General features: G+C 38.0%; 1 protein-coding gene and 1 pseudogene across 7 annotated transcripts; both read right to left on the bottom strand.

Annotated features, from left to right (window-relative positions):
- Nucleotides 1-412: 412 nt before the first annotated feature.
- On the bottom strand, nt 413-5,039 carry LOC127442737 (E3 ubiquitin-protein ligase TRIM16-like; annotated as a pseudogene).
- Nucleotides 5,040-9,705: 4,666 nt separating this feature from the next.
- Nucleotides 9,706-20,560, bottom strand: LOC127442504 (transmembrane protein 71-like). Of its 7 annotated transcripts, none has more exons than XM_051700584.1 (12): nt 20,449-20,560; nt 16,816-16,867; nt 16,621-16,667; nt 15,496-15,546; nt 15,343-15,391; nt 15,007-15,198; nt 14,473-14,669; nt 14,154-14,342; nt 12,925-12,991; nt 12,706-12,764; nt 12,032-12,078; nt 9,706-11,919 (listed from the first exon to the last, which is right to left on the bottom strand). In XM_051700584.1, the coding sequence occupies exons 4-12, from the start codon at nt 15,524-15,526 to the stop codon at nt 11,896-11,898; spliced, it is 855 nt and encodes a 284-aa protein (XP_051556544.1). In that variant the 5' UTR covers nt 15,527-15,546; nt 16,621-16,667; nt 16,816-16,867; nt 20,449-20,560; the 3' UTR covers nt 9,706-11,895. The 7 variants fall into 7 exon arrangements, with proteins under 7 accessions (XP_051556544.1, XP_051556548.1, XP_051556547.1 ...); XM_051700588.1 differs by lacking the exon at nt 20,449-20,560 and adding an exon at nt 20,095-20,343; XM_051700587.1 differs by lacking the exon at nt 20,449-20,560 and adding an exon at nt 19,967-20,099.
- Between the last annotated feature and the right edge of the window lie 7,269 nt (nt 20,561-27,829).

The raw sequence follows: 27,829 nt of genomic DNA, 5'->3' as shown, positions 1-27,829 counted from the left end.
TCATTCATCTGTAATGGATATCATGAACATGGGCTTGGGATTACTTTAGTAAACCTTTGTTAGTCAACACCACTCGCCGCTGCATCCACAGATGAAAGTTAAGACTTTACTATGCAAAGCAGAAGCCCTACATCAAAACTGTCTAGAAGAGCTGCCGACGTCTTTGGGCTCGGTCTTATCTTAGATGGAAAGTAGAACAGTGGAACTGTGTTTTTTGGTCCGAAGAGTCCACATTTCAAAAAGTTTTTGAAAAACACAGCTGTTGTGTCATCCGGGCCAAAGAGGAAAAGGACCATCCAAGCTGTTATTAGCATCAGGTCCAAAAGCCAGTGTCTGTATGTGCCAGGGGTGTGTCAGTACCAATGGCACGGGTAACTCACACATATGTGAGGGCACCATTAATGCAGACAGATATATAAAAAGTTTGGATCAACATATACTGCCATCCAGCACCATCTTTTCCAGGGACGTCCCTCCATTTTCCAGCAGGACAACTGTGGTGTGGACTCTGTGGATGAGGGTCATTGTGTCAGAGATGGTGTAGAAGAACAGAATTCCTGCACTGTAATCCACATACACTCCTTTTCTAAATAAGTTGGAGAATACATATAGACTAGTATTCAGTTTGTTATTGTGACAGAATGAGCACATATTTGGCAAAATCAATGGCAAATCAAACTCCAGGACTGATCATTATTTCCAGATCTACTCTCATTATATCGTCCCTTCCTGCTGATGCTCTTATATGACACATCTCTCCACTCCACTCCACTCCACCTCCCAGTTACAGCGTCCACTCACACTCTTTACACAGCACCTGAAACCAATGATCAAATCTGTCTTGGTGATAAGAATACAGTTGGAGTGTATTAGTGTGAGTGAACTCTCTTTTCTCCAGAGGTTTTCATTTGCTGTATTTGGATCCAGAGTGAACTGATGGAAATCTGATGAAGAGAAAACATATCATCCGCATCTTAATTTTTAGAACCATTAGACCACACATTACACTGAAAGAAAATGTTAATCTAAAATTTGCTTCATGTGATAAAATCTAAATTAACTGGTTTTAATCAAGTCAAAAATATTTTTTAACATCACTGAATCAGCCTGAATTAAGTTACAAACACAAAACTAATTTAAAGGCTAAATCAGGTAGAAATAGCTCCTTAAGGTAACAATTGCAGGTTACCGCTCTTCACACTAGAAAACAAAAAAACAAAAATGAATACTTTTTAAAATTTATTAAGTTGAAAGAATGTCATAAAATTGAGCAAAAATGGGCTACATTTTAAAATTACATTATTTCAACTAAAAATAATTAATTTGAATGGATTTGATCTAGTTTTGACCAATCATTGCACAAGAGATGAAAATCCTCTCATCATTTACTCATCCTTATACCATCCCAGATGTGCATTACTTTCTTTCTTCTGCTGAACACAAATGTAGTTCCTTACAATGCAAGTGAATGGTAGCCAGAACTTTGAAGCTTCAAAAAGCATATAAAGACAGCAAAAAAGTAATCCATAAGACTCCAGTGGTTAAATCCTTATCTTCAGAAGCGATATGATAGGGGTGGGTGAGAAACATCAATATTTCCATTCACTTGCATTGAATGGACCTATAGAGCTGAGATATTCTTCTAAAAATCTTTGTTTGTGTTCAGCATACGAAAGAAAGTCATACACATCTGGGATGGCATGCGGTTAAGTAAATGATGAGAGAATTTTAATTTCTGGGTGAACTATCCCTTTAACATCCAAACCACAATGACGGTGACACTAAACAACCGAAGGAGATACAATCTAAGCAAATACTTCATGACACACAACTCAAAGGAGCAAGAAACACAACACCTCAAGTGCAAATACTGCAATAAATAGTACATTTTAAAACATTAATTCACAATTTTTACTCATGCCGAATTCAAAATTATTTATGTTGTCCCAACATAAATGGATTAAGAAAACTTCCATTCTACAAATGTAAGTGGATTGCATGCTGTGAAATAATTTTTCAAGAATTGTGTTGCAATAGATAATTTAAAATGAAGTGCATTGAGAAAGCAGCAAAAATAATTTTTTGAGTGTACAGTGTAGCTAGATCTTTGTTATTGTTCATGTTTTCATAAATTAAATGTAAAATTGCTGCCTGTCTTTGTAGCTTTGTAAATGATGGAAATGCTGTTGTTTCTTAGTAGATGTACCGCAGTTGAGCGGTTTATCTAAATACATTATCTTTTTCTCTCTGTCCATCTGTGTGTGTGTGTGTGTGTGTGTGTGTGTGTGTGTGTGTCATGTTTTTATAACTTACATTTGAGGAACTCTTCCCTGCTCTCATATTCAGGGGTGGGAATGATCTGGATGTATCCGCCTATGGAGTCAACTTGCATAATTAGTGTAAAAACCTTTAATCTACATCCATATGTAATGTATTTTGAATGCACTGTTTTTACATTGTATTATTTAATGCTTGATTCATTTCTGAGAGTAAATAAATGCCCATCACTTTACCTCTACCAGATATAATTTCTATCTCCTCTTTGCTGAAATACTCCAGTTTCTCTCTCAGTTGTGCAACATATTTTTATTACATCATCAAAAGAGATTAGCGAACTGACAGTGGTGCCAAGAAAGTATAGAGATCCAGGAGTGATAGAGAAAGATGGAAGATCTACACAGACAAAAAAGTCAAAGAACAGATAAATTAATTAAAGACACTTAAAATAAACCTTAAAATAAACGTAAGAAAGAGAAATGGCATTTACATTACATTCAATTTACATTGCATTATGCATTAACACATGAAAGCTTGACCTTCTGCGAAGCTGCTTTGTAACCATGTATCATGAAAAGTGCAATTCAAATAAAAAAAATTCAATTAATCATTTAACAAAAGCTTTTATCAAAAACAATGTACAAAGAAAGCAATTTATCATACAGGGGCCAATAAAACTAGCAGCGCTGCAACACCTAATTTCAAAAATAAACCAGAGAAGTACAAAAACTGAAGCAGAAGTATAAATGTGGAAAAGCACATATTTATTACTTTGATTGGTAATAGGAAGTGCCTTCATTTATGGTTATGGATTAGTTAAGTGCTCAAATACAATTTAAACACTGAATGCTCAAATACAATCAGTAATCTCCCTGTAATAGTTAGAATGAAAGACCACTGTCCTGTTTTTTGTTTTTTTATCTCTGTTACCTGGATGTGATTCTCTGTTTGTGAATGCTGCTCCAGTTCAGCATCTCTCCTCCTCAGATCAGCAATCTCCTGCTCTATTCGATCCAAGAGTCTTTCAGCTTAACTCATTGCAGTCTTTTCCTGTTCTCTGATCAGCTGTGTCACCTCAGATCGGCTTCTCTTATTGGAGCGGATCAGCTCAGTAAAGATCATCTCACTGTCCTCCACTGTTGCCTGTGCAGAGCGTTGTTAGGACACGCAGAGAGAGAACCATTAGAATCAGCTCTTACTGGTACTTCACACAGCCTGTTACCCACAGTGGGGTTCATTGGGACTGGAAAGTGCTCCAGCACTGGGCTCCTCACTGACTGATGGAGGAGAGTCCTAACTGAGTGTGAAACAGCTCTTACAGAAGGCTGCAGTTGTTCTTCTGCTCAAAACTTACTTTGTGAGTTCTTCTCTCTCTGCTAGAGTTCTCTCTGGAATCTTGTCAGGGTCTCTTCCAAGTCTCTCTGTAGCACAACCAAGTAACAGCAGAACTCAGAAACATTCCATTAGACTGAATGTCACTAAATTATTATGACCACAACTATATGTATATACAGTTATTAACAATGCAGTTGTTAGAAATAAGACAACATGAAAAATATGTAACATGTTCAGATGGTGAAAGAGTATTTCTAATTTATCATGAAGCTGATATGGCAATGTTTTTTGTATAGTTGCTGTACAATAGTGCACCACCTGAGGCAAAACGTGAAAGTGATGGTGCATTGAGTCCATAGAAGAGACATTTTAGCAGAGACGGGCCATTTCTATTAAAATGAATGCAAGAAATAGAGCGCAAAAGTGCCCACCCACTTTTCAGCCGTCTAAGTTCCCAAAGTATTTTTCCTATAAATGTTTTGCATAGGCTTTTCATAAAATTCTCCATAAAAGCTGTAAGCCATGAACCAAACCAACCAGCTCAGAGGTGAACCACATTACAATCTTTGATTTGAGGCAAAAACCATATTTGAAAAATGGACAAAAAGACAAAGGTACAAGACTGTGTTCTTTCCTTCTTTCACGAGGGCACAAACTACAATCCCCTGGCATGAAGCATTGCAAATGATGTAATTAAATAATAAACAATGGGAATATATAAAACTATTGATTTTATGTTACTGATTATAAGTATATAAACAATAGATTTTATGTATATTTTTAAGTTCATACCTGTTTCTCTGTCCTCACTGCTACAGCTGCTACAATGTCATGGTTTTTGTGCTCATCCACCATACACAGCATACAGATACACTTCTCATCTGTCATCAATTTATCATGTTGAGGGCAGATCATCTCCTGTAGTCGTCCAGTTGCATCCATCAAGAAGTGTCACTTACTTTTGAAGAGATTCTCATGTTGTTCAAGGTGATTTTCACATTAAGAGTTCAGACACACAAGACAGGATTTGAAAGTTTTGTATTTTGTCTCAGTACAGACTTCACACACCGCATCTTCAGGTCCAGCATAGATTTTAGGCTCACAGCTTGTAGTTTTGTTTTCTTCAGTTTCTCCACCAGTTCAACCAGCACGATCTTTTTACCTAAAACAGGTCTTGGAGTGAAGGTCTGTCTGCACTCAGGGCAGCTGTAGACTCTCTTCTGATCGTCCTGTTCCCAGTAGCCTGTAATACAGCTCATACAGTAACTGTGTCCACAGGGAATGGTCACTGGAACCTTCAGTACATTTAGGCAGATTGAACAGCTGAATTGGTCCTGAGACAAAGAAACACTGGCTTCCGCCATTTTACTGTATGTGCACACAGTTACAGAGACAAACCATAATGTGCCCTAAGGCCTCCAGTAAAGTGGAACAGAAACCTGACAGGAAATGCTGCAAAGTGCTGCAAGCTGGTAGATCTAACCAACATCAGCTGCAGTAAAGCTCACATTTAGGGCCCAGATGGTTTCACCCACTTGTGTAAAATCCTGTGCTGAAAAGCTGGCCCCATCTTCATATAGATCTTTAACAGATCACTGGAGCAGTGTGAAGTTCCCTGCTGCTTCAAAAATCCACCATCATCCCTGTTCCAAAGAAACCCAAAATCACAGGACTTAATGACTACAGACACGTCGCTCTGACGTCGATGGTCATGAAGTCATTTGAGAGACTGGTGTTGGCCCATCTGAAGGACATCACTGGACCCTTTCTTGATCCCCTTCAATTTGCTTATCGAACAAACAAGTCTGTGGATGATGCAGTCAACATGGGATTGCATCATATCCTGCAACGTCTGGACAAACCAGGGACATATGCAAGGATCCTTTTTGTGGACTTCAGTTCGGCTTTCAACACCATCATCCCAGCTATTCTCTGGACTAAATTAAACCAACTCTCTGTTCCCACCTCTATCTGTCAGTGGATCACCAGCTTTCTGACAGATAGGCAGCAGTTAGTGAGACTGGGGAAATTCACTTCCAGCACCTGTACTATCAGCACTGGTGTCCCCCAGGGATGTGTGCTCTCCCCACTACTCTTCTCCCTGTACACAATTGACTGCACCACCATGCTCCTGAAGTTTGCAGACAACACAACTGTCGTCCGCCTCATCCAGGATGATGATGAGTCTGCATACAGAAGGGAGGTTGAACAGCTGGCTGTCTGGTGCAATCAAAACAACCTGTAGCTGAACATGCTCAAAACAGTGGAGATGATAGTGGACTATAGGAGGAACACCCCAACATTGACCCCGCTCACCATTCTGAACAGCACTGTGGCAGCAGTGGAGTCATTCAGGTTCCTGGGCTCTACCATCTCACTGGACCTGAAGTGGGAGACCCACATTGACTCACATTGAAAAAGGCCCGGCAGAGGTTGTACTTCCTTTGCCAGTTGAGGAATTTCAACCTGCCACAGGCGCTGCTGAAACAGTTCTACTCAGCAGTCACTGAGTCTGTCCTCTGCACTTCAATAACTGTCTGGTTTGGTTCAGCTACGAAATCAGACATCAGAAGACTACATAGGACAGTTCGGACTGCTGAGCAGATTATTGGTTTCCCCTTGCCCTCCCTTCAAGAACTGTACACTTCCAGAGTGAGGAAAAGGGCTGGAAAAATCACTCTGGACCCCACTCACCCAGCCCACTACCTTTTTGATCTGTTGCCTTCTGGCCAGCACTACAGAGCTCTGAGCACCAGAACTGTCAGGCACAAGAACTGTTTTTCCCTCAGGCTATCCATCACATGAACTGTTAAAACTTCCCCACCGAGCAATAATTATGTGCAACACACAGCTTAGTCTATTTATATTTATCCAACAAATCCTACCTCTTCGGCCCTTACATTCCCTTGCACTATCTGTATATAACAGATTTGTATCTGTACATATGTATATATACACCGATCAGCCACAACATTAAAACTACCTGCCTAATATTGTGTAGGTCCCCCTCGTGCTGCCAAAACAGCACCAACCCGCATCTCAGAATAACATTCTGAGATGATATTCTTCTCACTACAATTGTACAGAGTGGTTATCTGACTTACCATAGACTTTGTCAGTTCGAACCAGTCTGGCCATTCTCTGTTGACCTCTCTCATCAACAAGGCATTTCCGTCCACAGAACTGCCACTGGATGTTTTTTTGTTTTTGGCACCATCTGAGTAAATTCTAGAGACTGTTGTGTGTGAAAATCCCAGGAGATCAAAAGTTACAGAAATACTTAAACCAGCCCATCTGGCACCAACAAACATGCCACAGTCCAAATCACTGAGATCACATTTTTTCCCCATACTGATGGTTGATGTGAACATTTACTGGAGCTCCTGACCCGGATCTGCATGATTTTATGCACTGCACTGCTGCCACACAATTGGCTGATTAGATAATCACGTGGATGATTGTTGGTGCCAGACTGGCTGGTTAAAGTATTTCTGTAACTGCTGATCTCCTGGGATTTTCACACACAACTGTCTCTAGAATTTACTCAGAATGGTTCTGAGGGCCAGTTCTGTGGACTGAAATGCCTTGTTGATGAGAGAGGTCAACAGAGAATGACCAGACAGGTTCGAACTGACAAAGTCTACGGTAACTCAGATAACCGCACTGTACAAATGTGGTGAAAATAGCAGAATGCTATTCTGAGATGCGGGTTGGCACTGTTTTGGCGGCACGAGGGAGGACCTACACAATATTAGGCAGGTGGTTTTAATGTTGTGGCTGATTGGTGTATATATTTTTTTCTTATTGTATATTTCTATATATACTTATATTTTCTTTCGCTTATTATTTTTATTCTATGTTTTTATTAACTCTGTCTTGTTGTTGTATTGTTTGTACACTGGAAGCTTCTGTCACTAAGACAAATTCCTTGTATGTGTAAGCATACTTAGCAATAAAGCTCATTTGGATTCTGATTTGACCAGATTCAGTATGTGTGCTTGTGCTTTCATAAGCTATGGTGAGTGGCACTGCTTTTTGTTCAACCCACTATGCTATGTTTTGTGCCCACTTTATTCTGTTGTGTTGTTTTGTCATACATTTCAATCAGAAACTTCTAGTGTGAATGTTTGAAGCAATTTGACCAAAAATTAAAGCTCAGTCTCAGATTCAATCCATCAGTCAATGTAGGGAAAACCACAGATCAGGTATACAGTGGTACAAACAATATAACAATATATATTATTCTGTATATAAGCAGATGTTTTGTAAGCGGTGCCAGGGCTCAACTTTTAGTCAAAATATCCTTGCATTCAAATGCAATAAATACTATTACATTGGGTTAGGAAGTGGGGGCAAAATTTCCTCAAATAATCAAAGAGAGCACTAGCAAAGGGAAACATTTCAACAAAAATGATCAAATATGTACTGAAGAAGTTAACTCAACCTCACAATAAATCACTTTATACAGAGTGTTTTATATGTAGATGTTCTAATTTGATTTCATAGGAGACAAAATTACGGCTGCCATTTTTCACACCCCAAAAAAATAAAATACATTTATATATATATATATATATATATATATATATATATATATATATATATATATGTATACACACACATACACACACAGATGAGCCGATGATCCCAAAAATTATGACCACTCACAGGTGAAGTGAATAACGATCATCTCCTAACAAGGTCACTTGTCAAGGTCTGGGTAGATTAGATGGTAAGCGAAAAATCAGTTCTCGTAGTCAATGTGTTGAATGCAGAAAAATTTGGCAGGAGTAAAGACCTGAGTGGTTTGACAAGGGCCAAACTGTTATGGCCAGATGACTGGATCAGAGCATCTCTTAAACGACAAGGCTTGTGGGGTGCTCCTGGTCAGCAGTGGTGAGTACCTACCGACAGTGGTCCAAGGAGGGAAAAACCGGTGGCAAGGTGTTGGGCGCTCAAGGCTCATCGATGCGCGAGGGCAATGAAGGCTATCCCGTCTGGTCCAAACCGACAGAAGGTCTACTGTGGCACAAGTCACAGAAAATGTAAAATATTGTTACGGGAGGAATGTGTCACAACACCGCAGACTGGCCAGAGTGCCCATGATGACCCCTGTCCACCATCAAAAGTGCCTACAATTGGCACTCGACTATCAGAACTGGACCTTGGAGCAGTGGAAGAAGGTCGCCTGGCTCGTTGAGTCCCGTTTTCTTTTACATCACTGTGACGAGGAGGAGGGCGTGGCCGGGCCGTGCACAGACACACATGCAACGTGGCCGCATGTGTCTCTCTCGCTCTCTCTCTTGAACTGGCATCTCCGGCTCCCTTTTATCCTGCTCTCCCGCTGATCAGCTGATTCAGCGCCGGCCGTGCACCCTCACGGCCCGACCACACCCTCCTCCTCATCATAATCATGTGGACAGCCATTTACGCCATTTAACTGGGGAAGTGATGGTACCAGGATACACTGTGAGAAGACGACAAGCCGGTGGAGGGAGTGTGATGCTCTGAGCAATGTTCTGCTGGGAAACCCTGGGTCCGGCCATTCATATGGACATCAATTTGACACGAGCCTTCTACCTAAATATTGTTGCAGACCAGGTGCACACCTTCATGGGAGTGGTATTCCCTGATGGCAGTGGCCTCTTTCAGCAGGATAATGCGCCCTGCCACACTGCACACGTTGTTCGGGAATGGTTTGGGGAACATGATGAAGGCAGGTGTTGCCCTGGCCTCCAAATTCCCCAGATCTCAATCCGATCGAGCATCTGTGGGATGTACTGGACCAACAAGTCCGATCCATGGTGGCTCCACCTTGCAACTTTCAGGACTTGGATCTGCTGCTAATGTCTTGGTGCCAGATACCACAGGACACCTTTAGGGGTCTTGTAGAGTCCGTGCCTCAGCAGGTCGGCGCTGTTTTGGCAGCACGCGCAGGACAGCATATTAGGCAGGTGGTCATAATGTTTTGTCTAATCAGTGCATATATATATACACACAGTAATATAACATTAATTAAATGGCACATCTTACACCAGTTTCCCCTATTTTTGTTGAATATTTAAATGTTCAGTAACAAAAACAACAAAAAAGTACATATAAAATGCTTTATTGATGAAATTCAAAACTGTATAATTAATAAAAAGTTTTTCTTTTCAAAATACACTGTAAAAATATAAATATTAAAAAAAAACAAAGACTTCTTATCTTTAAGGTCTTTTAATCCTTTCCTTTTTAACATGGCTAATTTTATCATGTTAAAATCTATCTGTGCAAATGCATTTAATTTTAGATTACATTTTACAGTGTATTTATTAAGAAGATACATTTAAAACTTTCACTTTCAATTGCAGTGGAATACAGACTAACTAAAGCTTTTTAGTATTTACAGTAATTTTACAGTTATTGTGACACAGATTGTTGTCTATGTGGAGTTACAGTTTCACTGCAGTCACCAGAGCTTAATGGCAGGACAATAATTACAAATGAATTACAATAATTACAAAACAGATTACTGAACACTGAACACATTTTTATGAGGACTGTTTAGTACAACCCTTCTGTTACACACTAGCTTTCTCTCTATACTTTGATATTAAATTTCATCAATGGTTTAAAACCATTTCTCTAAAAACAAAACTTGCATTTATACTCTGTGTCCAGTGAATACTACAAATTGCAATTTGAAGTAAATAAACAAAAATACACATATCTTTTCTTTTGGGCCTTTTTCCTTTTTTTGGGGGGGGGTGTCTATTTTTTGTTGTTGTTGTTGATTAACTGCTTATCACCCTCATCTAACTGATTGTTGTAATAATAATTGCTATAATAGTAACAGACTTTACATTGAATTTTGACTAGTTTATACAGTAATATTCATTGCACTTGAATGTTTCATTGTTCATGGGCACTACAAAAAGAGTTTCTTTAAACATTGAAAGCATGATACAAAGAATATAACACATATCTATTGGCTACAAGCTAAATACATCTGGATAATTCACTTCTTCATCTTGGCTGGCTCTGTAACATGTTCGCTTTCAGATTTTTAGTACCTTAAACCTCTAAAATTGATCTACTTTAAATACTTTTGCTTTGCTTTTGTTTCCTCGTGAATGTCTTTCTTCAAAACTGAGCTGCCTTTAAAAACACAATTCAACTCCTATAAACTCTTTGAGTCTTTGTAATAAAATGTTTTTTTAAATCATCCATTTCAGTTCCTCCAGGCGGCTTCTATTAGACCTGCAGGTTCCGTTAGCTGATATAGAACTCTTTTTCTTATTTATTGTAAATATTTAATATTTGACAGGTAACACTGTAACGTCCTAACTTCTTGTGAGGCTCTTTCTGTGAGAGTAGCTGCCTTGTACGAATTTGACAGAATAATACACATAATATAGAGTAAATCTAGAACATGGTTCCCTTGGCAGCACCAATCCCCTGCAAACTGAGTTTAATTGTCTTCACTATCTAGAGAAAGTCCCTGTATGAGCTTTATAAGTGTCAATACAGATATGCAATACACTAATATTAATTATTGCACTTCTACTAGCAGCACTTTTGTGCTCAAAATATTAGCCCTCTTGCGTCACACAACACATGTGTGTGTGCATAACCCTGGCAAATGGCAATAACAAACACTCAAGTTTTGTATACGAAGGCACTTGACAAATATGAGGCATCTCTGCAAAGCAAAACTGCACTCCTTAAGATACAGAATTTGCTACTAACGATTAACTATTAACAAGTTTAATATTTCCTCAATGCTATTAAAACTGTCTGGGTGTTGCAGCAAGCTATTTAAATGATATGGGCATCTGATCATCTAATCAGACTATCAAGCAAATTATGCCCCAGTCACCATGTTGAAGAGCCCAGCCAAGCCAAGATAACATATTCACAAACACAATGCAAGGCAGCTTCACTGAATCTCAGAGAATCCTTAAGAATGCAATCCAGTCTTTAATTAAGGAAACTTACTAAACCTTTCCTAAATGATCGTCCTGCACTGATATGTTCAAAATTCATTTGAATAAAATGCATGCTTTTCTTAGCATGTAAAATTTACTGTGACATTTTCCATCACTGGTCCTGCCTGAACTTTCTATAATGATTCATATTTAGAATTCTGCAGCTGATCAGTGAAAACACCAACACAATAAACTCATCTATAATTAAACTGTAATGCTAATGCAGGATGTGCATTCACATACAGTACTCGCTCTTCCACTTTTCTTGGACAGACTTCACACAGGTGTATATATGTGTCTGTATGGCCCCTCCTCACTCGTTTCTAGAGGTGATATCCTGTTTTAAAGACACAGGGCTGCTATCAGATTCTTTCAAGTATTCATTGTCATGCTTTAGTGCTACTTTTGTCTCTAGGTGCAGAAACACAATACAGTATGGAGATTCTCACCTCAGCCTTTGGTTTCCTCCAGCGGACTGTCCCAGATTTAGACATACCTAATGTAGAGGGCAGATTGATGATGATGAGAGATGATGATGTTGTTGTTGTAACCTAAACCAAATCATTACCTACCCCTTAAATCATAAGGAAATAATAGATTGATAAGAATGTTGTTCAAGCCCCTGACCCCAGCATGAAGCCTATTCCTTTCCCTAAACCTACTCCTAAAATCTGACTGATTTATAAGAATGTTGTTTAACAAGGATGATGATGTTGGAACATGGGTAAATCAACTTGGGTAAATCATACTAAAGTCAACATGAGAGCAAAATGTTTACCTTTTTAATACATGCTACTGGCCTTATTGTGCATCATTAATCAGTGCATATTATTTCTAACAATGTTTGTCTTTACAGTAGTTTTCATCAAAATGTAATTACCAAGTCCTTATATTTTTCAAGCCCTTCCCTCCAACCACCTGTCTTACAGATAATCCAATCGATTTTCCAATGAATAAAATAAAGTTCCACCTTACATTATTTTCTCATCGAATATCCTATTTCACTCGGAAATGCGTCAGAAGATTACAGGAATAAAATGGGTTGCATTGATGTCATGTTGATTTTAAACTTGTAATACAACTCACTTGCTTTACTTTTTTCCGATTTATTTCGTTTACTCACATAAGGATGAAAGCAGAACAAAGAACGCCACTGCTACAGAAACTCCTCCAAGCAGCCACCTGTAGGGATTATGACATCATTAGTCTGGGAGAAGTTTCGCCAATTTTCATTAATAATGAGCCAGAGGAGAAAGAAATCTCCCTCTCCCTCTCTCTCTCTCTCTCTCTCTCTCTCTCACACACACACACACACACACACACACACACACACACTCGTTACCTAGAGGAGATGGCAATGCAGAGGCACAGAGTGATGGTCAACAAGAGGACTTTCAGCAGCACAGTGTCTGAAATAAACAAAAATAATCAAAATCTTCAACGGACCTATGCATTTACAGCTAAAGATGCTGTAAGTATACTGTTTCTTGGGGAATACCACACATAAATGTCCCTACTTCCGGACTGATATCAATGAAATAGGTGTACTGAGATATCACACCTGTCCTTAGAAGAAAAAAAGAAAAGACACTCACTGTCTATCAAATACACTCACTGCGTGTGTTTCATTTAGCATGTTGCATGTTTGACATGATGCATGATTGCTAACATCAGCTTGGCAGAGAGCAAGGTTTTAGAGAGAGGGCATTTAATTGAAAGTATCAACATGGCTGAAATCACTTACAGCACCTTTAATATTCCACATTCATCAAGAAGAGCTATTAATTGAGGAACTGAGCTGCCACTGGTTGGGACACTGGCCATGTTTACATGCACTTAAGAAAACGGTTTATTCCAGGGTTTTTGCAGTACGTGCCGTTCTTAAACATCATGTAAACAAGAACGGCAATTTCCTTACACCTTTTAAGGCATTAGGAGAAAACGGTTTAACACATCCAGGTTTCTCCCGGAGAACGTGGCTTATGTGGTCATGTAAATGCATAAGCGGTGTTGCAACAGGTTTTTGAAGAGTCAACAAAGTGAAAAGAATTCAATATTTAAATGAATTCTTTTCAAATCAACATAGCGAAAATAATTCATTATTTCTAGGAGTACAGTGGGAAAGGACATACACTATAAACTATACCCATTTATACACACCAACGTAAAATATCAATGGTCCCTCACATTCATGCATATGCGCTCGTACATTGGGGGAATCCCCTAGTTTTACGTGAGAGGGAAACGCCACTATTAAAGCGCAATTCCGCTGCATGATGTGATTGAAAGACAAACAAAGCAACTCTAGAATATCTGGAAATAAAGCGATGCAACAGGGAAGTCTTCCTTGGATACCATGTTTGTTATTTACACAAGCAGCGCAGTGAAAATACGTTGCTGTGGAGAAAGCTGCTTACTGACACAACTGCATGTATACTGGAGTAGTGTATGCCACGTATACAGTGCATGTAAACTGGAACGCTACTTTCTGGCAATGCGCTGCTTTCTCGCAATAAGCTGCTTTCAGGTGTCCATGTAAACGTAGTCAGTAAAGTCTTCATTCTATCTCACCTGATGATGTCTTGCTGGATGGACTATAACTGTTGAGGTGACACATGGACGGAGGAGGAACATCTAGAAGACCGCTCACTGATTGGCTGAATTGTTCATGGGCAGAGCATGCCTCAGACTGAGGCTCCTCCTCTTCAAGCTGAGTTTGAGGACCCACTTTATCAGGGGAAGGAACAGGATCTGTGGGATCTGCATATATAAAAATGCAAAAAACACACATGCATTTCATAAAAGCACACTTGCACAAATTTATGTTCAGTTGCTTTAAACTGGCTGTTTTATAGATTTAGTAGCACTCCAAAGCAAAAAACCACCTAACCGTAGGTGAAGCTGATAGGTGTGTCTTTCTCATAGCTGTGATCCAGCTCTTCCACCTCCCATAACGATGACTGGAGGGGAGTGATGGGGTCAGATCTTCTAAAGACACTTCCTTCTAGCCAGGACTGGCACGATTGGCTCATATCACTCAGAAGGCTGGCCAATGACCTTTTTGCCCGGCGCCGTCGTCTGAATATTCTACATGCACACACACAAAAACACACTTAAGTCACATTTTCCATTACAGCATTTATGTTATTGTGTATTTACGTAAGTACTGAATAATACACTGCTAATGACCAACATGCACTTAATGTGTACTTCTTTTGTGAAGCTGCTTGTAATTACATTTTGTATTATTATTATAGTAGTAATTTATTATAGTAATATATGTAACATGAACACTTAAGTTTAGGATCTCTAGTTACTTTGCAACTTTAGAATAACTGAACATTTAAAGTTTTAAAAGCCCATTGAGTCATTTTATGCATTGCATCACAATTCAGGAACACATAAACACAAACATAAAACTCACCGGACGAGATTCTCTTTGTATGAGACGCTTGTTTGTGAGGGAGTCAGGGTGACGTTACCCTCCTCGTCTGTACTAAAACTGTCCTCTGTCAGTACATAGTAACCGTTGGCTAGTAGACGGGGACTTCGCCGGCATGCGCAGACTGAGCCGGTCAGCGGATTGGTGGAGAAACACTCATAGGAGGAGTCAAGACTGAAAGAAAAAAACAGCATTAACTCGCATGCACATGCACAGGAACACACATTGTTACTGATGCACAAACAAGCAGCACACATATACTTAAAGTAAATAACATGCAAGAGGTTATGAATATATGTTGGAGCTGCATGTCTATACCTGTGACAAATGTGTTCAGCCTCCAAGCTCCTGGTCTTAATCGGAGAACCTATAACAAACATCAAGTCATCATTACAAAAGCCTTATCATGGAATGTGTGTGTAAGATAAAGGGAGAATGAGAGAGAGCGATGTGATATAAAGGCATACTTACTTGTAACAGCTCCTCTGAAGAACAAAGCCATGGATCACACTGTTGCCAAACCTGTAACACAATAACATTTTGGCTAAATAAATAGTGAATCCTACATCACATTCAACTTAATGTTCAGCTACCTTTTTCCCTTTATTTAAGTAAAATTTCCAAAACTGAGTATAATGATGCAAAGCTTTCTTTATGTTGAGAGCTCCTAAAGATGAAATGTAACAGCCACCTGAAGGTTAGAGATTTTCCAAATCACACAATCTTAAACACCCCCTTTATATCTCACAAGAAACAAAGAATTCACAGTGTCTGTGGCAGCAACTCCTTATCAGCTAACTTTTAAGACAATATACAGAACATCTTGCAGAGAAAAACCAATATAGTATCATGAGAATTCGTCACAATAATATGAGTTGACTATTTGTACCAATTCATGTGACTTAATTTGTACGAAAAAGCACTACTTTTTTTTTACACATTTGCCAATAACAAGCGTCTCTAATTGGTGGGTGTATAACTTGTATAATTTTGTATGAATGAGCCACTTCGTACTATTGTGATGAAACCTTGTGAGAAAGTTTGGAATAACTCTTCATCATGGCAGAAGAAACAGGAAAACACAATAAACACAAAATTTATAATATTATTATAAATGTGAATTGTTATACTTTACTATATGGATATATGAATAAACAAGTATATATGTAAGTGTACATGTAAATATGCATCTGCATTTATATGTAAATGATGTAAGGCATGAAAAAGAAAGACTATAATACATGAAAAATTAACACAAGTGTACATTTGCTCTCAGGAAGGAGGCAGATAAACAAATGAACTAGGGATGTGCAGAACTAACTTTCATAATCGACTAGTCGGTGTTAAGGATTGGTTCTAATTAGGCTCTATATATGTTCACGTGACCCCAATCAGACATGTTTCAGAGGGATATATGGACACTAAGCGCAGCACTTCAACATTGTAATGAATGGAAATTCAACAAATAAATAGGCTAAATAACTATAACATCCTATTGCACAAAACGTCAAGGTAAGAAATAAGACAGGCTCAAATATTGAGCGGCACGAAACCGCTTATGCTCATCCTGAAGGCAGAATGCATGCTTCAACATACCCAGAGTGCTTTAGGGTGATCCTCGCTGCACATTCAAAAGCACAGAACTGCAAGACAATATTGCCGGTAAACAAAGTTCATGACATCAAGCAGTTTAAACCTTTTTTACTGCAACTATTTAGCTAAGCAGTGTCAGACAGACTCAGCACAAGACTTTAAGACTTTAAGACATTTAAATATGGGAACATTACTCACAGCAGAGGATTTCAGTGATCGTCTTGAAATGTATTGTTGATGTAGCGCTTTGCTGTAACAAAAGCACATAAATAGATACACATAAGCACATAACAACAAATTATATATTTATAACAAAAGCACATAAACCTAAAGCATTTGCAGAGGGTTTTACAGTGCTGATTGTTATTCACTGTTAAGCACAAGTTATCACCACACAAAAATGCTCTCCAAGAAGCTGCGCCTCTCAATTAATTCGAGAAATGTGTCTCCCATTATTACCACCACCACTAAAAATATTAATGTTAGTAGTCAACACCACTAATTGACTAGTTCGTTGTTGGATGACTAGTTGGTTAGTCAACCACCCTGGCACATCCCTTAAGTTAACAAATGTTCACTGCTCTGCTCTCTTGGCATGAGTCAGACACACAAACCGATATGATACACACAGGTTATTTAATACACCAGTTATCAAATAATCCTTGATATACACTGCCTGGTCAAAAAAAAACACATACCCAACTAAACTACAAATCCCTCTCCACAGCCACTCCCCGAGAACCTTCCAAAAAAGCCAGATAACCCCCCCACTTCCTGACGAACAAATCCCATTTCCCCAGCCTTCTAAAAAACATCTCCTCAAATGCCGCCACCTCCCCATCTCCCCGCACCATTCCCTAAATGAGGGTGCCCCAGCCGACTTCCATCCCCTGAGGATGATTTTCCGACCAATCATGACTCGGACCCAACTTTTTAAATATTTGTCCTCAATAATAAATGTCGACCCATCGCCCAGGATTCAGAGTCTGGGGCTAAATGAAAGTTCAGTGTTCAACAGCTTCTCATTTCTTAAACAACCATGTCGGAAGATGTATCCCATGATCGTGAAAAAGATGTTACTGTTTTTCAGAAGGGGCGAATTATTTGCCTGCATCAAGCAAGGAAAACAACTAAGGAGATTGCTGAAATCACTGGAATTGGATTATTAAAACCTGGAAGGATAGTGGTGAACCTTCAGCTTCATGGAAGAAATGTGGTCGAAAAACACTTGGTGAAATCAAACCATAAAAAATCGACAGTAGAACTCACGGCTATGTTTAATAGTGAAAGTAAGAGCATTTCCACATGCATAATGCGACAAGAACTTACAGGATTGGGAATAAACAGCTGTGTGGCCACAAGAAAGCCACTTGTTAGTGAGGCTAATCAGAAAAAACAACTTCAATTTGCTAGGGAGCATAAAGATTGGACTGTGGAGCAATGGAAAAAGGTCATGTGGTCTGATGAGTCCAGATTTACCCTATTCCAAAGAGATGGGCGCGTCAGGGTAAGAAGGGAAGTGCATGAAGCGATGCACCTGTCATGCACAGTGCCCACTGTACAAGCCTCTGGAGGAAGTGTTATGATCTGGGGTTGCTTCAACTGGTCAGGTCTAGGCTCAGCAAAATTATGTGACAATAAAATGAAGTCAGCTGATTACCTGAATGTACTGAATGACCAGGTTATCCCATCAATGGATTTTTTCTTCCCTGATGACATGGGCATATTCCAGAATGATAATGCCAAGATTCACCAGGCTCAAATTGTGAAAGAGTGGTTCAGGGAGCATGAGGAATCATTTTCACACATGAATTGGCCACCACAGAGTCCAGACCTTAACCCCATTGAAAGTCTTTGGGATGTGCTGCAGAAGACTTTACGAAGTGGTTCGACTCTCCTGTCATCAATACAAGATCTCGACCAAATATTTATGCAACTCTGGATGGAAATAAATGTTGTGAAGTTGCATAAGTTTGTCAAAACAATGCCATGACGAATTTGCTCTGTAATCAAAGCTAAAGGCGGTCCAACGAAATATTAAGAGTATGCAACTTTTTTTTTTTTGGCCAGGCTGTGTAATTCACTTTCCAGAAACAGAGCTTAATTCAAGAACCGTTTATTTCAAAATATAGCTTTTCCCATGAAACAATTGCTAAAAATCACTTCACACGCACAATAATAATAATAATAATAATAATAATAATAAAATACATAATTACATTTCAAGTTTAATTCATAAAAAAGAATGAAACTAGTTAAGAATATTAAGTTGCTAAAAATTAAATAATTAAACTAAATAAGAATATATATATATATTGGAAAGCTAAGAATAACAGCTGCCTTAATTCAATGCTGATGTTGTAAATTAGACACAGATAAAAAAATAAAAAACATTGCAGGAATTCTTTTGTGTGATTAATTCCTACGGTAATAAAGTAAAATGCAATACAATTTATAAAGTATTTCTTAATTTTTAAGGGTTCTTTTCATGTATTTTATTTTTATTTTTTTAAATGTGTCTACATTTTCATGAAATACACTGAATCATTTACATGGGGAGAGCATCAGAGAGGGATGTCTGGCAGGATATAAAGGGAGTGGGATGAGGAGGGGGGATAAGGGAGCCATTCTGATCTAGATGGGGATGATGCTGGCAAAGAGGGTGGATACCAGTTACTTTACTTCCTGTTAACCACTTCCTGTCTGGGGATAAACTGATTGGCTGAATAGAGTGTCGACTGTGTGTACGAGTGCACTGTGCAGCTGCTATTATACAGCCTAGAAAGTGAAGCCGAGGAGTCCAACGGCAAAGAATGAGGGCGTACAATAACAACTGCTCACACACAGCAGCACCCATTTGTTTTTGTTCAGAAATCTGTTCCCAGAGTAATCACATGACACAACTCTCTCTCTTTCACATACACACATGCACACATTTCCTGTAGTCTCTCAGTTGGGTAAGAAACATGAAATGACCACAAGAAGAATAACTGGAAAAATTCCAACATCATCAGACTTTACAGTTGTAAATACAGACAAAAATAAAGCATGTAAAGATTTTAACAGTGATAGTGAAATGATCTGAAAGCAGCTGCAATAGAAAAGTTCCTTATTGAAACACATTTAAACCACAAAACCAGTCCAAAAGTGCACACTAACCACAAAAACAGCCTTTATAAGCTCAAAATATAAATATGAATACAAAATAATAATTAAATTTGCTAAATTATTTCTTTTATTTTCATTGCTTTCTTTCTGTACTTAATTACTTAATAAGAAAATTTGTTATTTAACCCAAAAGTGGCAGAGGAAGAACAAAAATAGTTCCTAGTAAAGCTATTTTTTTTACCTTTATGATGATGATGATGATGATTGTTACTATTATTGTGTATATCATATAAGAACAAGACCAATAATAGGCTAATAATAATAATATCTGATGATTGATAATTTATATCAAAATATCATAATAATTACCATGTTTTCTTTTAATTCCGCAAAATCTGGCATTAAATTATTTGTATTATATGAGCAGTCGGTTAGTTTTGTACAGACGTGACACAACGCGACGCTCCTCCTGTCTTTGTCCACAATATCAGAAACATGTCGAAAACATATCGAGCGGTTCCGAGAGTAAAAGTACGGTTTCACACATTTAAAAATACCAAACGTATAAAACAATGAACTGAACAGACATTCCGCTGCGTAATACAAACATCCGCTTTCTTCTCGCACTTCTTGCAACATTACTTACCGCTTTATCTGTTCCGCATCTATTGTGCAAAACAAATAAAACGCCAGAGATCCAGAAACATTAGAAATAAGACTCACCTTAATCACAGAGAATGCGATTACACAGCTTTTCCGAGCGGATCAAGGACGTCCGCTGGTACAGTTAAAAACACTGACAGACATGAAGAAGAGCCGCGCCTACTGAGAGAGAGAGAGAGAGAGAGAGAGAGAGAGAGAGAGAGAGAGAGAGAGAGAGAGAGAGAGGGAGGGAGGAGGGGATGGGGCTCTGTTCAAAACAAAACTTTACTCAAGAATAAAGTAGTAGGGCAATATGCACCAGTCATGTAAACAATATATAACCAGTGTTGTAAGTTACTCTAAAAAAGTAATTGATTACTAACTACTAATTACATCTTCTACAGTGTAATTAGATTACTGTACTAATTTTTTTTAGTACACCTCTTTTGTAAGTTGCTTTGGATAAAAGCGTCTGCCAAATGAATAAATGTAAATGTAAAATGTAAATGTAATTACTCTGTCTGAAAAGTAATTGCATTACTTATTACTAATTACTTTCTAAAACCCTTATCAACCTCGACCAGATGAAAAATACAAGGATAGACATGAAACTGTTCTTTTAATTCTTTCAAATAAATCATATAAAATCAAATAAATTATTCATGAACTGGCCAAAGAATTTAAGGGGGCTGCATTTAATTAGAAAACATACATTTTAACATTAGACATTACATTTCGATTTTAAATTCACTGTTGTTTTATCTAGAATTGTTCTATAGTCTATACAGTATTAACACAATTACATCAGAAGTAACTGTAATTAAATTACTGAAAAATTAAGAGTAATCCCTTACTTTACTTTCCCCCCAATGAAAAAGTAATTTAATTACAGTATTTAATTACTTAGTAATGCATTACCCCCAACACTGGATATAACATATAATGATCAAATGACTGATTCATACAATTTATTAACGAAATGCATTAGTATTTGGGGTTAATGAAAATTAAAGCAGCTTTTATAAGGCATAGTGAATAAGAGGGTCTGTTAAATGTATGATGTGAACTGCTGGTCTGGACTAGTCCAAACACTTTGGACCACCAGAGTGGACTGTGATGCTCAGGGTACCTCTAAAATACTGATACAAACCTGGCACTGTACACCAGCAGAGCGGTCCTGGCTTTGTGTGCCTGTGGTCAGTTAAGATATGTGTGGACAATTCTCTGTCTTCAAAGAGCAGTAAAACATTTCCTGTGCTGCAGGTTTTAATCACAGAAGTAGTTCCGGAAGCTTCACTAGCACTTGTTATCCATCATTTTAGACTGTTTTGGTAAATATTGCAAATAAGTAGAGAGAATTGTATATTGCCTGTAGCTCAACTGGCAGGGCATGGCAACAGCCACAGGTTCAATCAAATGTACAGATTGTGTGCACTGTAAAATTCTTTGAATTCAAGCATCTGTCAAATGCATAATACAAAAAGTGCATTGTTCCTAAACTGAACACAGACACTACGTGAGTGTTTCCTCAGGGTGTAGACTAATAACTTGAGAAAAGCAGACTCAAATGATCTCAAGTGTTTCTCTGCAATCTGTGAGGATGACATCATGGAACAGAGTATGTGTGTGCAATGTGGAACTCTTGGGCCTCTTGTGTTCTTGCACATTTTAGGACTGTTGAGTAACAACTACCTACACCATTCTTTCTTCCTCTGGGAAATGTTACACGTTAAAACTTCAAAATTAATGAGACTTAAATCTTTTCAGTTATGGAAAGGCTGATGTCAGTGCAATTCTTGTGGATGTGAGGATCACGTGTGCCAGATCTTTAAACATTGAAGAAGTCACTAAAGTTCAGCATTTATAAACTTTTTTAAAATAAGTATTTGGATTGGTTTGAAACTGGAATATAATTTTTTTGGGAGAGTTGTTGCAGCATTCAGTGGGAGATCTAGAGAGAATGTTTATTTAATTGCTCTATAGCAGATATTTGATCATTTACACTTAAAAACAGATAGAAACACTTATAAAATATGTACATAAATATAACCACCACATACAACATCAGTGTCTGTGAGTCTATGTGTTGGGTTCTAAGAGGTGTGTAGCATGCATGTCTCTGGTCATGTTGTTTTTCTCTCTGAGTTTGGCTTGTAGCAATGTGTGCTCTACCACTCCCGTCCGAACATCCATCTGCTCAATCTCCTGCTTCAGCTTGGTCAAACTTTGACAGATCTTTACCACTGGAGCTGCAAAACAAATTCTTAAACATTAAGTATTAAAGAACAAACGGTACTGTATAAAAATCAAATCATAATTATAAGCAAACTACACAGCACATAAAACAAACTGCACCATATACACACTTACATAGAATGCTATTCTGAGATGCGGGTTGGCGCTGTTTTGGCGGCACGAGGGGGACCTATACAATATTAGGCAGGTGGTTTTAATGTTGTGGCTGATCGGTGTGTGTGTGTATATATATATATATATATATATTATTCCTCATTAAATTAGCTTTTTACATCCCTCCAAACTCAGTACACAAGAAACCGAGGACTACTGATCATCTGAAGTACACACGCATGAATAACACCTCACATATGGAACAATTCACCACCTGTAGAGAGAAAGAGAGAGAGAGTGTTATTCTAATCTGTTTATATTATTATACATTATGCTACAAGATGCACTTGCTGATATTTAAAATCAACCCAAACTCACAGTCCGATTGGTTCTGGTCTTCAGCATGTCTAAATCAAGTCCATCCTCTTCGTCATACTCCTCATCCTCCTGCTGAAGTTACACTTTACAACTCTTACTAATTCTCCCAAATCTATATACGGCTTAAATAAAACACTTAAATTAAGGTATGTTCATCATACAAAGTGATCATATGCCTTCAGAAGACTTTGTATATGACGCACGAGTCGCACTAACAACTTTTATGACACTTTTGTGTGCTTTATTTAGCGTGAAAGTGAGTCTCAATTTGTGGTTGACTGATATGTTTTTTTTTTTTTTTTTTTTTTTTTAAATGACAGATGCCAATACCGATATCTAGATAGCCGGCTGGCCAATATAAATGCTGATAAACATAATCAGAGAGTATTTAGCAGAGATGGGCCACTTCTATTAAGATTAATGGGAGAAATTGGAACGCCCAACGGTCAACGGATGTAGAAAGGAAGTCCTGCCTTACAGATAAAAGAGCCAATCACCTTTTAGATACAGATATCACCTGTCAATCAACTCGAGAATGCACATGCGTTTTAGCTATTCAAGCCGGGAAAATTGCTGTTTTTTGTTTTGTTTTGTTTTTCGCGTAATCTGAGGTAAAGCACAATTTATGATTCCAATGTTGTTAGATTTTACTGCTGATTTGAAATATGTTCTTTGTTCGTAATGTTGAGCAACCGTTTTGGAGAATTTGGTCTTTCACCATTCAAGTAGACAGTAGCTGCTCTTGTATGCTGTTTGTTTACAGAAAAATAGCTGCCGGAGAGCGTTTCAAAGATGGCTGCCAGTGGACTGACTTGCTAGAAAGACTTTGACATAATACAATTGAACAACAGCAAATCAAATGTACACAAAATTTCTAAAGTGAAACAAACACTCATTTTATGCAATATTTACCCACATTTGCATAAACCTGAAAATAAAAAAACCTTGAAAAGAGAAAGTGTTGAGTATCCATTCAGGGACTAAAAAAGGCTCAATGAATGAAAATCAAAAACCAAAAACGAACAAAATTTTTTGCAGAATGTATCCAAAAATGGGAACAAAGTGATTTTCAATTGTTCCGGAGTGAAAACTTTATTTTTAAATGCTGGTAAACGGTTATAACCAGTTAATTCTGTTCCGATAATTTTTTCATGAAACCAAAGGCTAAAGGGTTTTATTACAGTACATGTCTGGACCTACACCACTTCATGTTGCCTAAAAAATTAAACATGTGCTTTGATCCTGAAGAAAACTGCTGCATCACACATTTCTTTGCCTAATTTAAGACCTTTTTAACAGCTTTATATAATTACTACATTTACATGCGCGCTTAATCCAGATACAAGGAAAAAATAATTTGAGGTTAAAAGTAAGTTTCTCTGTTGTTTCCAAGTCTTCATTGAATTATTGTTAGATATGATGCATTAATACAGATTTGATGCTGCCATGTTTTGACTGAGAAGCAGATCTGTAATTAAAATTATACTGTATTGTTAATTAACTGTATGCTTATGATTTCTATGCTGATAAATCCACCACTTAGGAAAAAATGTAATGCTTATTTTCACTTATTTTGGTGAGGCAAGTGGCTTATTTTGGGCTTGTTTTTCCAGACCAGGTTGCTTGATTCTCTTGTGAGATCTGGCAACACTGCACGTGGTATTTCACCCACCCCTTAGCACAGAGTACTGACATTTTAAAAAGAACATTATTAACCGTTATTAATCTTTTATTTTGTTCTAACCGGTTACTATTTGGAAAGGAGGCTGTGGAACTTCTAAACCAGAATGAAAAAATAAAGTTTTTGCTCAGAACGAACCCAAATGAAAAAAATTTTTTTTTAGTCCCTGTATACATTGACAAATCTATTGGTAGATTTAGGAACTGACACATGGGAATAATAACACTGTTAATCGGCCAAGCGAACACAATAATTGCAAAATGGCCAAATATCAGCCGATATATATATCGGTCTATCACTAGTCTCAATGTAGTGCCATTGTAATGAATTTAGCCACAATGGCATTCATTAAAGTACTTACTTTTGTGTTCTGCAGAGGAAAGAAAGTCATAAGGGTATGGAACGACAAGAGGGTGAGTAAATAATGACAGAATATTCATTTTGGTTAACTATTCCTTTAAACAACATGTGTGGATGTGTGTGTGTTATATCTTACTTAGTGTAAATGCATCTGTGTGAGTGTTTGTGCGTGACTTACTGTCATCTCTTCTTCCACTTTACTGAGTGTGAGTTCAACATCATCTTCCTGCACACACTCATCTTCCACCTCTACAGATGGGTACAATGGCCTGTTAAAGAAAATACTGCTTTATTATTGATTATGTGTGTGTAAAGTAGGGAAAGCGAGTTTGTGAAGTCTCCGTTGAGATTTCTAAGGGATCCCAGGCACAACTTCATTTCAAACTTAACAAATGTAATGGAAATATCATAGTTTTTGCTCATGAGATGCATGTCATTATGTGTATGTGTTCCTTTTCCAGGTGAATCCTTTGCTCTTTAGTACCTTTTCTACCAGCTGGTCCAGAAAGTAACAGATATGCTCACCAGATCCAGGCATAATGTTGTCTAAATGTGGTGACAGTCTCATGAATCACCTAGGAGGAGTATTTAAAATTTCAGAGAATTCAGAGAATTCAGAGAATCTATCTATCTATCTATCTATCTATATTAATTGTACTTTTAAATTTTTTTGCTAACAGATTCATTTAAATGTTTTGCTTTAATTTAATATGATTATTTTTTGAAAAGATATGTAGATCTAAAGACTATATTGTAATAAAGTCATTTACCATTTTTATTTATCAAAATGGCTTTAAATTAAATTAACATTAGGTGTTAAGATGAGGACAGAAGTCATTTAGGCTTGTAATTTCATTGCAGTTCTGTTGCAGTAGGTTTTAATTTCTTTTATTGCTGCATTTTTCTCTGTTCACTGTCAAAATAAATGAAGTACATTGAGTCTGCAATCGTTATTCATATGCACAACTGTTTAAATAGCCTCTAAATTAATGTTGGGCAAATAAGGACATAAATTAGGTTAAAACACTGCATGTCTGCCTATAGAATAATTCTTAAAAGCAAACATTACCAACTTGTTACCAACAAACAACTATTTGTCATGGTTCCGGCATCTCCCTCGTGTTTCACAGGTGGAGCCGGCATGCGATCAGCGTTTCCATGGGAATGCTGATCGATCTCGGGGAGACGCTGATCATGGCAATGATTTACTCGCCCGTTACCATCTGATTCACTCTGATTGCACTCCCTACTTATTCCTTGTGTTTCCCCTCGTTCTTTACCTGTTTATTGTTCACTGTCATGTTAACTGTGCTCTCTTGTGTAGCTGGAGCATGCTCGTATGTCTGTTGGTTGCCTGTCTGTAGAGGTGCGGTTACCTTCTTGTTTGCCGTCGCCCTCGTCAGTTCTGTGCCCAGTTCATGTGGAGGAGGATTCCTCAGTCTCTGTCTACGTCTCAGGGAGTATATCATCTGGGCTTTGCTTCGTACCACACCAGCTTCAATGGACTCTCTTCGGATTGCTCTTGACTTCCAGAACGCACACACTTATCATACGAACACGGCCTTCACTAGCCCGTGAGCGCGTCATTGTTTACAAGTGAAACTTGTGCCATTCACAAACCAAAACAGTCCAAAACAACTTCAAAACAATACAAAAAAATTTAAAACCACTTCCAAATAATAAAAAAATAAATAAAATAAAAATGTAAACAATGACACGCTTCCTGACTCCTCCTCCAGTGACGCGTGACCTTACTAACGAGCTTACGTCATCCCTCTCATTAGCACACATCACAGAGATGTATGGAAGTGAACATTTGTAGTTAAAAAGTATATAAGTATTTTTTGTTTCTCAAAATAATCAATCGTTTGGGTTCAGAAGAACTTTATTTGTTGACTGAAGTGGATTATTTTGATGAACCCTAAATATGCATTTTGGACCGTCAAAAAATGGAGTACATTCACTTGCGTTGTTTAGAGGAGGAGGTCTGAAATGAAATCCTAAAAGTCTTAAATTCTGTTTTGATGAAGAAACTCAGATACATCTTGGGTGGCCTGAGGGTGAGTAAATTATCAGCAAATTTTCATTTTTGGGTGAACTACTCCTTTAAGGGGAAACATAGGGGGAACAGACTTCGAGAGCACCGTTAAACATTAAACATAGGGGGAACAGACTTCGGCACTAAATGAACAGACTTCGACACTAAGGGGAAACATTTGGGGAACAGACTTCGACAGAACACTGGTCATTCACATCTGGTGTAAAACGGAAGCAGGTCACCAGTTAACATGAAAACCAGTTGAACTATAACACCGGTACCACGCTCTTCCTCCTCCGCCATCCCACTATCTTCATCAGATTCACATTCAACAAGGTTAAAAGAGTTTATATCACGAACACATTAATATATGTTAAAGATACATATTTCATTTATCTTTCTCTCTCTGTATGTATGTTTTTATCACTCATTTTCTGTAGGCAGAAAAACAGCTTCGGGATGTTGTGGTTACCGTTGCAAAGAATGATGTCACACCCGGTGGTCGACATGATAGGAAACAAAAAAACAGTACTGAACATCTCTTTGGGATAAACTGTTTTGACTGTCATGGAACTAATTTGAATTTATTTTGACATTGCATTTAGTCAGTTACATTGTGGTGTAATGCTAAGGATTTCAAACTTTTTGATGCCAAT

This window comes from Myxocyprinus asiaticus, chromosome 6 (assembly GCF_019703515.2).
Source record: "Myxocyprinus asiaticus isolate MX2 ecotype Aquarium Trade chromosome 6, UBuf_Myxa_2, whole genome shotgun sequence".
NCBI classification, from domain to species: domain Eukaryota; kingdom Metazoa; phylum Chordata; class Actinopteri; order Cypriniformes; family Catostomidae; genus Myxocyprinus; species Myxocyprinus asiaticus.
The sequence above is the reverse complement of the archived record's forward strand: the minus strand, read 5'-3'. Positions and strand labels throughout refer to the sequence as shown.

Coding starts and splice junctions, on each gene's coding strand:
- LOC127442504 (XM_051700584.1), bottom strand. CDS start 15,526: ATGGCTTTGTTCTTCAGAGGAGCTGTTACAA. Junction 12,992..14,153: donor ATCCAGCAAGACATCATCAG/GTGAGATAGAAT, acceptor TGTTTATTTCAG/ACACTGTGCTGCTGAAAGTC. Junction 11,920..12,031: donor GGAGGAAACCAAAGGCTGAG/GTGAGAATCTCC, acceptor TCTTTAAAACAG/GATATCACCTCTAGAAACGA.